This window comes from Gordionus sp. m RMFG-2023, chromosome 1 (genome assembly GCF_954871325.1).
Source record: "Gordionus sp. m RMFG-2023 chromosome 1, tfGorSpeb1-WG-v2, whole genome shotgun sequence".
In the NCBI taxonomy this organism is placed as follows: domain Eukaryota; kingdom Metazoa; phylum Nematomorpha; class Gordioida; order Chordodea; family Parachordodidae; genus Gordionus; species Gordionus sp. m RMFG-2023.
In genome coordinates this window covers 64,520,428-64,531,967 of record NC_088775.1, presented here as the reverse complement: position 1 = coordinate 64,531,967, position 11,540 = coordinate 64,520,428, and the positions used below count along the sequence as shown (strand labels likewise).

Here is an 11,540-nt window from a genome sequence, read left to right as displayed (position 1 = left end):
TCTCTTAGCTAATACTATCATTTGCTAATACTTATTGAATCTTTCGTTTAAAAATTTTGTATCTGTTAAAAATATTCTTAAAAATTTTATATACAAAAATTTTTGTTAAAAATATAAAATCAAATTAAAAAAAATTTATGATTTATCAAAAACATTAATTTGAATTTATTAATAATATAAATTAATGTTTAAAATATCCCTAACAGGGTTTATAATAAAAAAATTTGCATATAATATTTTAATATATTATAGGCAAAAGCTTTAAAAAAAGTCATGTCTCTTGGTTGAATTAAAAATGATTTTTTTAAAACGCTTTTCGTCTACCATATTATTAAAACGAATACATATATTATCATAAAGTTTTCAATATAGACCACATTTAGGTTTGCTCAATAGTCATATTATTTTAACTTAGGCAATTTCCAATAAATATTCGAATATAAAATCTGTCGATTTAACACCTTCCTAGTGACAACAATATATAGACAAGTTATACAAAAACTGTTATACCCAAAACATTTACCCCTAAGATCTATTATGGACTCTATAATAATAGTTTAAATATTAATATTTTTTTTATATTTAATTATCTCAGTTGTAAATTTATAATGCATAATTACAAGGATTAGTATAAATATTAAATATATATATTTATACCTACGAATAAGATCATGATATAATAGGTCATCATCCTAATATTTAATACGTAAGAAATATGATATCCTTGTGAAATATGTATAAGAATTTCACATAGTTATTAATATTATATATTTTTATATATTATTGTCTTGTTTCAAGGACAACTAAAATACACAATTATCTTAAAATGTATGACTATATCAATATTTTGTATTATTTATTAATTAAATTTTTATAAATTTGTTGTTTACAGAAAATAAAATCAAAAATAAACTAAAAGGATTATTTTGCCCTATTAAAAAAAATTCATATATATCCAATAATATTTAAAATTTTAGCAATATTATGTCTAATAAATTGAGTGTTTGTTTAAACCATAAAAAGCAACTATAAAAGCCTTGGGAATAATTATTTTCATTATATATTAAACAATTATTTTCAACTCTCAGTTTTGATTCGTCCTTTTCTTTTTAAAATTCGAATGTTCTGAAAAGTGATTAAGAACAAAAATTAAGTTGCCCTAAAACTCAGCCTCACCCTTTCTTTATATTTGTCGTTAAAATCTTGGTTTTTCCTCTCTTTAATGTTTATTTTCGATTCAGTCTCGAGCAGAAGAATTTGAAAATTAACCCTCATAGTCCACCTTTTTAAACTATATATATAAAGCGATTTCTACATTTTATTACCATGAAGCAATATCCCCGATAACAAATATTATTCCGAATTAACGTGGTTTGTGTCATCCCTTAAGTTTTTATTGATATCTATACCTCTGAAAATGTTGAATTTTATAATAATCTAAAAATAAAACTAACCTTTGATTATATAAAATTGGATATATATTGATTATAATATTACGAATAAATAGGCCCGAGCCTTTATTTAAAGAACTTTCTACGGGGCAGGTGGTGGGCTGGGCCAAAATAATTATTTTTGCTTCAGCTAATTCAAAATTAATTCTAAAATTTTTAATGTTTCAAAATTTGAAAAGTTTGTATCTGATAGAATAAAGTAAATAATATTTTATTTTCATTTACATTTTCAAACTTTTAAAAAAAATGAAAATTTATCAGGAGGTTAAAGAATAAATAAAGCTAAATTTTTAAATAATTTTTTTTTATAAAAACTAACAATAAAAAATATATATAATTTTGTCATATTTAAAATCACAAATATAATTTTTCCGTCTCGAAAATAGCAAATTTTATTACCTTGCAACTACACCTCGAATTTAACAAAGAAAACTATTAATTTATGTTCATATCCAGATGGGTGGTTACAGGAAAACGCCGAAATGATGGGTTATTTGCTTGCTTATAGTATAAAAGGATAAAAAAAATTATATATTTATCCATTTCACAATCCTTTAAGATTAACATGACCTGAGCAATTGGCAGGTTGTTTTGAGAACCAAAAGTTTGATTGTTTTTGAATATTAAATATATAATTATTAATAACAAATTTATTTATATTTAAAAAAATAATCATAAGATTTAAAATAATAATTTTTCAATTATAAACTATTAATGTTAAATCAAAGAGCCGGACCAATTATAATCAAGAGACTAGAATGAATCATTACAATTTACCAAACCGTAGTCGAAACTAAATTGTTCTGCTAGAGCGGATCTAATCACCCTAAATTCTTTTAACGTAAATTAAAACATTTTAGATAATTAAACTTTAATTTTTTTTTAATGAAGTTAACTTAGAGACTAGTTCGGTTGAACCCAATTTTTAAATCTTTCTGTCAAAAACGAATCCTGGCTAGTCATGCCACTCCTCTCTTATATTATTTTATTACAAATAATATATTATGAATAAATTGGAAACCTTCATTTCGTTATAAATAGGAATATAACAGAACCATTATACATAATGTTCCGATTTGTGTCTTTAAATTTTTTTTATTCAGATCTGGCCAGACTCAAAGATTGTATTGGACTTGCTTACACTTCCTGATGTTTCAATAAATGCCAATTTTTTTTAGCCCTTTTCTAAATTATTTGTTTATTTTAATAAATATATCGTAAAAAGTTTTCATAACTTCTTTAAATTTTTTTCTCGGATCTGGTTTAATTAGCATTTATTTTACAAATAAAATTATATTCTATATAGCGTGGTTTTTTATTTATTTATAAGTATAAACTCTTTATTTAATTTTATTTTTGAAATCTCAAAAGTTACTTTTCAGTGTTTAAATTATATAATGATGTGTTATTAAAATTATATATGTTGCCACAGATGGGAGACCGGGGCTAGTTGAATTGTGAGAGGTGTAAACCATTTAAACCAATTTTTATAATTAAAGAACTAGAAACCAGGATATTTAATTCTAATATAGATTTTAGTAGCATGCATCTATACTCAAAAATATATTTTGAAATAATTGCCTATTAAAAAAAGTATATTAAATAATAATTTTATATCAAATTTAGAAAATATTTGCAAGACAAAATTATAAATTATATTAAACTTAAATGTATCAATATACAATTTAATTAATCTAGCAAAGTTTGAACCCTCTTTTAGAATTTGAGAAAGTTTTATAAACTTTATATTGTCGATATTTTTAATTAAAAATAATAAAGCTAGCAAGCGGCGTTAGCAAAACCAGGACAGAACACTTTAAACCAATGATTACTAGTTTGTTAACTTCAAGTGGTTCAATTTTTGAAAATGTTCAAAATTTAAAATAGAGGTATAATTCTATCATAAAATGATCAAAAAAAGAAATAAATAAAATTTCAAAATATTAAAAATTTTTTGGGTTTTAGCCCCTGTGCACCCCTCCCCTTAATGTGTCTACCTTTAAAATACTAATGATTATAAATTTTATTTTTATTTTTACATTTATTTTTTACTTTTATTTTGCTGATTAATATTAAATAATCAAATTTATGAGTTATTAAAAAAATGCAAAGAACTTATAAAATTTAGTGTTGTTAAACGGCTCGATTTGATGCGATTTAAAAAAACGGCTAACTCAATATTTTATCAAGAAAAAACGCAACCTAAATATTTTGCTTGGCACAGAAAGGTTTGGATATCTATTGGCGAAATCTCAAAGCATAGGCAATACATTTCTGGCTAAAATATTGAGTTAGCTGTTTTTAAAATCGGCTCAAATAGAGCTGTTTAACAGTAATAGAATTATCAAACCTTTTTAAGTCACATAGTGTCCTTTTTCAAATACACAGTAACTTTTCAAAAACATAGTGTCCTCCTGTCTTTTAATTAGAATTGAAAAACTACACTATGTGACTAATAAGCAATAAACTATTTTGAAAGTAGGATTTTGGTCCATAAAAGGTAGAACAATGGTCTTAGAAGCCTTATAAGGTGATTTAACTAACCCCACTGTTGGGCGGCAAAATCAACATACATTTTACAAAATAAATTATAATATATCATAAATTGTATAATAGTGCCAGCAAATGGTATATTGTTAGTTATCTATTAATGATATATAATGTTTCTCAAGATATAAAAAATGGTAGTCATATTATAACCCAAGTCAAAAGAAGGGAAGAATATTAAAATCTCTTTACAGTTGGTTTATTCTTCAATTTTAAAAATCTATTAATTGTAAAGTTTTTAATGAAAATACCAATTGTATGATATAAAGGTTTTAAACAATTTTTTAGGTAAAAACGGAACCTACAATTTTTCCAAATTCTTACTTTTTTTTTATTGATTGTAGTTTACTTCAGTCTAAATATTTATATTTCATTCGTTCTCTCTAAAATCCTTTAATCTTTATATTTTTTATAAATTTCTACATATCTTTTTCATTCCAGATCTAAACATTGCCTATAATAGGCCAGATCCGTATAATCGGTAAGAGTGGGCGGGCAGCAGGCGCCATAAAATTCCTACTAATTTAGAGGTCGCTAAATTTAGTTTTTTGTGCATTAAAAGTGAATTATAACTTAAAAAGTATACATATTAATTATATATTCGGTTCATTAATATTATTTAATTCAATCATTTATTACAAATTACATATAATATTACCTAATTTATGCTGCTTATTTACAACTGCATTTTAAAATTGGCAAGATTCAGTGGCGTATCCAGGATTTTCCTATAGGGGGGGAAATTTTTTTGGGGGGCTTTGCCTCCAAACCCTCTTTGGCCAGCTTTTTCCTCACCTTTGGCCGGGTCATATCTTTGATCTATTCTTTTAAATTATTCATAATTCAATAATAATTATATTAATATTTTTAATTTTTATTTGAATTTTGGTTCCTTTTATAAATTAATTATTTAAGAAATTTTTTTTTTAATTTTTAAATTTAACATTTATTAATAAAGACAAATTAAATCTGACAAAATGATAGTATAAAAATAAAATTCCAAAACATAATTCTAGAAAATTCAAGAAAGTTAACAAACAAGGACTTCATAATACAAAGTATAATAATAGATATAATAGAAATATAATAAATGCAAATGATAATATGAAGAAGAAGGGGGGGGGGGTTTAAATAATTTAGGGAAGAAGAAGAAAATCTAGATTAATCGGCTCCTCGGGGAATGAACTTATGGCGTGTAAAATTAGATTTTATAATCTGAATTCCTATGCGTTGACGTAAGTAGTCGCTTTCTTTTGGGTCTCCTGATTACTAATTCGCGCTTATGAATATAAGAAGAAATAAAAGTTATAACCCAATTTTTATTTTAAGTTAGGTATATTATAGATAAATTTTTTTAAAAAAATATAAAATTGAAATAAAGTTTAGTGTCAATTTTTTTTTTTATAAAATTTGCTTTAAAAACTAGCCTCAGCTTAAATTCTCATATAATATAAATATATTTTTTGATTGAAAATTCTAATTGTAGTGAGTATAAAATATTGACTAGAAAATTTTTTAAAGAACAAGTTTTTATAACTTATTAAATACAATATTATATAAAAAATTTATTAAATACTATAATTATAATGCGATTTTTAATTTTCGTGGGAATTTTTCCAATTCATCAAGAATTTTCTATGTCGTTGGAAATAAATCTCTGTGGATATTTAACATAGCTAACCCATTTAGCCGAGAAGTAGTATTTTGTAAATAAGTTATCAACCTTCTCAATTTGGAAAAGGTCCTTTCATTCGTATATGTTGTAATAGGCAAACATGCAAGAATACCTTCAAAATAAATTAAGCCTCCTTATACCGATTGAGCGCATCAATAGCATGCTCAGGTAAAATAATAAACGTAGTAAATATTTATACCACAATTCGAATTCACTGATTAAATTGATTTCAGTATCAACATCATAGGAATAAAATTTTGCTAAATATTTAATTATACCAATAATGGCATCAGAAAACGAAGAAGGGTCTTTTGGTAATAAAATTTGAAGATTACCAAAGACTTGTTTTTTATCTAAAAACCGTACTTTAATTTGCGATAAAAAAGTATCTAAGAATGGAATGAAATTGGATATTTTATAAGATTTAATTCAACGTCTATATAAATATTATGAAATATTCAACTACATTCATTCTTCCTGTCCACATTTTCCTCCAAATCAATATCTTGAACCAAATTGAAATTTGGTTTTTGTAAATTTCTACATAGTATTGAGCTATAGGAAAATAATTTATTAATGCAACTAGCAGTAAAGATAAACTCTGCTTGATATTGAAAAATTTTGATGGGGCAAGGGGGAGGGGGTCCGGGTAAAATTTTTTATTATCTTAAAATAATATTTAGAAAAACAGTCAAATTTGCTATGGGGGGTGAAATTTCCCTCTTCCCCCCCCCATTGGTTACGCGCCTGGCAAGATTAGTTAGTTATTTTAAGCTTAAATTAATTTAAGTTTTTTAAAAGACCGCCAAATTTATATTTATTTTCGCCCCGAGCTGCCAAAAGTCTTAACAAAGCACTATTGTAGATTGCCCATGTTAGAATAGAGACTCTTTAAATTAAATGCTATTTTTGGCTAATATTGCATTCCGCAGAACGCATATTGATAGATTTTTTTTACTAATATATATGCATTTAAATTTATATCTATTTCTCAGTCTCAAGAATATTTAAAAAAAAATAAAAGATTAATATAGTTTCAAAAATGTGATTATATATAAACTATCTAAAAATGATAATATTTTTTTAACAATTTCATTGCGCATAAATTAGTTAAATAATTAATTTAATATGGGCAAATATTAGATTGTATAAATAATTTTAAAAATAAATGTATCTACAAACGACAAATTGGTTAAAAAGTATTTATAATAATATTGTTATTAACCTTAAGGCTATTATATAATTTATCTTATACTTTATATTTTTTACACTAATTTTATAATTTTTTTACCCGCAATTATATTTTTCAAAAAGAAAATAAAACGATATTACCTAATTTTTATATTGTAGAGTTAAAAGAATTGTTATTATATAACTAGTCATAAGGTAATTTAATACTAAAATTATAGTGAAGATAATAATAAACAATGTTTCTATATTACAAACGATGGATTATAAAATTATTATTTTATAAATTTTTTATTGGGGGTGATGTTTATTCTTTTCCTAAAGTGGAATATAAATCTGCCATTCTATATTGTGAAATTCTTAATCAATAAGTGATTGGCATATTTTAATATTATATTTTTATCTATTTCGCTCGATAAACAAGATAATAATGATTGATGTTTTATAACTAGATGAATTTTGACAAATTCGTTTGTTAAAATTTTCACCTTTAATAAGAAATAACTTAATTAATTTATTTAAATCTAGTGACGTAAAATGTAAGCAAGTTAAAATGGTTCATTTTTTTCTTCGAATGGATCTCTTATTATTTAAGTGAAAAATAATCTCAAAAAAACTTTTTGTCCATAACTAATATTTTAGGAATACTAAAATTATAGATATACTGAGCCGCTAATTCCCATTTAGATACTTGAATGATATTTTATAACTATATTTTATAGGTTTTTATTAAAATTCATCTTTATTTAAATTGAATTTTTGTTTAGTAATTTAATGAAATTGTTATTTCATAAATATATGTAATTTTATAATAAATTTAATATAAACTACATGTTACATCTACAAATAACTTTTTTTACTCTCAAAAAATGACAAATTTTTTTTGTTATTAGTAGGATTTTCATTTAATTAAAAATATATAAATTTTTTAAAAAAAGTTATATATAAACATAATTTAATAAATATATATAATTAAATTGAGAAATTCTACTAACCCTATTTATTAAAAAAAATGTTAGAATGAGACACCTTCATTATGATTATATACTGTTATTATTAAAAATATAAAAGTAAATAAATAAAATAAAGATAATATTTCGATCTTTTATATCACAGTAACACACAACAATAATATTAAATTGCAATTTTCTCCCTTTTTATTAAATTCTATTGTGACTTAAAATATAATAGAATTTTTTATTGTAATTTTTACAATATAAATTATATATACAGCTGAAATTGAATAAGAAGAGCCTATATTATACTAAATTAACAATTCCCAAAAAGAAGGTATTATTATATTTGCCTTTTATTTTCATATTATAATTTTAAATTTATTTTCTAAAAATTTCATATATTTTTTTTTAAAATAAACGATAAAATATATCTTAAAATAAATGTATAAGCCTAAAATAGGTGTTACTGTTAGTTATTATTTGAAGTTTGTTTCTTAGTTTCCATAATCAATATAATATAAATGTTTTACCCAAAAAGTTAAAAGTGTTCTATAACAATTTTACTCTACATCCAAAGCCGATTTCCTTTTCAAGATGTAAAAAGTTTTTTGTTAGATGATTATTTCATAATACATTATAGTCAACAAAAACTAAATCAGCTTTGGATGTAGCCTAATGTAGAGACCTTGATGAGCCTTAATTTTTTGACCAAGTCCAGCCCAGGCCCGCAGTAAAGAAATTTTTCATGTCTAATATTAAAAAAATTCCCAAGTCCATAATAAGTTTCAAAAAAAAATCTCAAGTTCATATCCAAAAATTTAAGGCAATCATTTTGTATACAATACTGAAATTTCTAACTATTAGAAGAAAAAAATGGCATATTTCTCTAAGTTAGTAACTGATTTTAATAAGCTAAATTTAAATTTAATAATTTAGACCCAAGACCATTTAAAAACCCAGACCCCTTAGAAAATATGATATATGGGCCGGCCTATGAATATCTCTGGCCTAATGCACTTTTATGATAATATTCTACCTGCTCGCATATTTCAAGGGGTTGCCCCCCCCCCCCCACAGGGCTCAGAACCCGAACACTCGAGAACTGAGCCCTTTTTTAGTTCAAAAATTGTTTTTAAAAATTTATTTCCTCAAAGATGATATTTTGATATATATCATAATTGACTTAAATACTTAACTAAAATTTTTAAATAAGTATTTAGTATTTTTAAAAAAAATTGTATTATATATTATAATTATGATGATAAATGATTTTTATCGTAAATACTAGATTTAATAAAATTAATTTGAAAAAATACTGATGATTTTATTATTTAGTTAAATTTTATAAGTCCTTGTTTTTCTGAACTCTGGAACTCGTCCAGGGATTTTTCACTGAACAAAGGACCCCAGAACATTTTTTAGAACAAGGGTTTACAACCTGATCTGAATCATAAAATTTGAAATAAAAAGAAAGTATAAATGTATTTTACAATCATTTCATTTTGTAATGCCTTTATTTCCTATCTATAATTTCATTTTCTAAAATCATTGTAACTAAAAAACATTTGTTAAAATCTGTTGTCTCAAAATTATGAATCCCAAATACGCTGTTGGATCTAATAGTTTAAGTTTTTTTTTAAATTATCATTTATTATAAATTTATATGTATTATCGTAAAAATGAATGAAGATGGAAAAGGAATCAATCAATTCAACTTTGTTACAAATTGATACTCAATTCAATTACAATTCAAGTAACCACGGGTCTAGAGAAAATTCGCGAACTACTTCATACGATATCATAAATGTAAATTTCAATAATAATAAAATTCCTAGCTCCAATAATGTGATATCTCCTACCTTATTACCTATTCAAGCCCAACTGACACCACCCCCATCTAATAATGGCAGTAGTAATGGTAGCAGTGTAGGATGCCAAAATAAAAACTTCTCCTTGTATGAGCACTATCACATTTCTCAAAACGATTTTTTGACTAAATCCTCACCAATCAAAAAATCTCCACTATTAATAGGCACAAATCCAAACATGTTACCACATAATTTGATAAGCAATCACCAAAATAATGTATCACACAATAGTAACTCACTAAATAATTCCACCCCTACTAGAATTAAAAGACCAATGAATGCCTTTATGGTGTGGTCAAGAGGGCAAAGACGAAAAATGGCCCAAGAGAATCCAAAAATGCATAACTCTGAGATTAGCAAGCGTCTAGGCAGCGATTGGAAACTTTTAACAGAATCAGAAAAAAGACCATTTATAGACGAAGCTAAACGACTTCGAGCGGTGCATATGAAAGATCACCCTGATTATAAATATAGACCTAGAAGAAAGACAAAAAATTTGATCAAAAAGGATACAAATATAAATACCTCTTCAATAAATTATCAAAATTCTCAGATGAATGTTTCCTCATCTACTAATAACAAAAATTTTCAACAAAACAAATCAAACACCCCTCTCATTAGTACAATTCCTCACAATCATCATTCCTCAATATTTGGAAATTCCAATATATCTGGTGAAGTTTCGTACTATGGATCTATGAGGGATTCCAATAATATAATGACAAATCAACTATCTTCTAATTTTCCAACTTACAACGGTTCTTTAACTAACAATGGAAGTGATATTTCTTCATACTCAGCTTATCCCCACCCTTTTATGTTGAATCCACATCACCAATCAATGCAACATTATTCCTCATTATTAAATAATGGCACATTAAAACGCCTATCTGATTTTAACGCCATAAACCATCATGTTAAGCAAGAAGGAAATTCGGAAAAAAGCCTCAAGCAAATTCCACCCGATAATAAAAATCAATATATTTCGCAAATAAATCCTATTAAATTGGAGGCAGTTAACCACGAAAATGATAGATCTCCAAATAGTTCAAATACTGAACCAAACGAAGAACGAAATTATCATTCCTCGTCTCCATATGAAAATTACGTCCCATCGGCAGTTTTAAACCGATATTATTCTCAATATTCTAATAAATCGCTTCTATCCAATTACCCAAACTTTTTTCCTAATAACTTGAATCATTCCTCGAACCCCAACGAAATAAACTCTCACCCACTAATAAATCCACATAATCCTACAACGATGTCAAATGACCTTAGAGATATGATATCTCTCTATTTGCCTCCTCAAGCATCACACCCATCTCTGCATCCCATGAATCCATCTCTGTGTATGAGCGCTTTACCACCTGGAATTCAGCTTGGTAATTCCTCTACCCAATTTTCACAAACCAGTTCTCACCCATATCCTAATTATTTTACCAACCCATCTCTAAATAGTGCTGCATTAGGTACTCATCTTAATTATTAAGCTTACCGTATACACATCAAGAATAAAAGGTGCTGGGTCATACTTATACTAAATATACTCTAAATAAATGCATTATCCATGGGTATTCTTATTTATATAAAATTATTATTCCATATAATATTTCTTATATCATTTTAGAATCTCTATATGTTTTGTGAGACAATATATTCAAGATTATATAATATTTTTTTACTGTAAATGAACTACAATGTATATATATTATACGCATAATATATTTTTTATATTACATGTTTTTAATTTATTCATGATGTCATCAGTGATCTTTTATTAAATCCGATTAATTACATAAAGATAAAAGTATTAATTGGATTTATCGCTCGATGAGTTTATAATTACTGTTTT

The 11,540-nt window shown here is 25.1% G+C and overlaps 1 protein-coding gene across 1 annotated transcript; it reads left to right on the top strand.

The window, feature by feature from the left end:
- Window positions 1–9,506: 9,506 nt before the first annotated feature.
- On the top strand, window positions 9,507–11,177 carry LOC135928575 (transcription factor Sox-17-beta.1-like). Its single transcript, XM_065465034.1, has one exon. The coding sequence runs from the start codon at window positions 9,507–9,509 to the stop codon at window positions 11,175–11,177; it is 1,671 nt and encodes a 556-aa protein (XP_065321106.1).
- The last annotated feature ends 363 nt before the right edge of the window (window positions 11,178–11,540 follow it).

Excerpts from the sequence above, each read along its gene's own strand:
- LOC135928575 (XM_065465034.1), top strand. The coding sequence starts at position 9,507 with ATGGAAAAGGAATCAATCAATTCAACTTTGTTACAAATTGATACTCAA.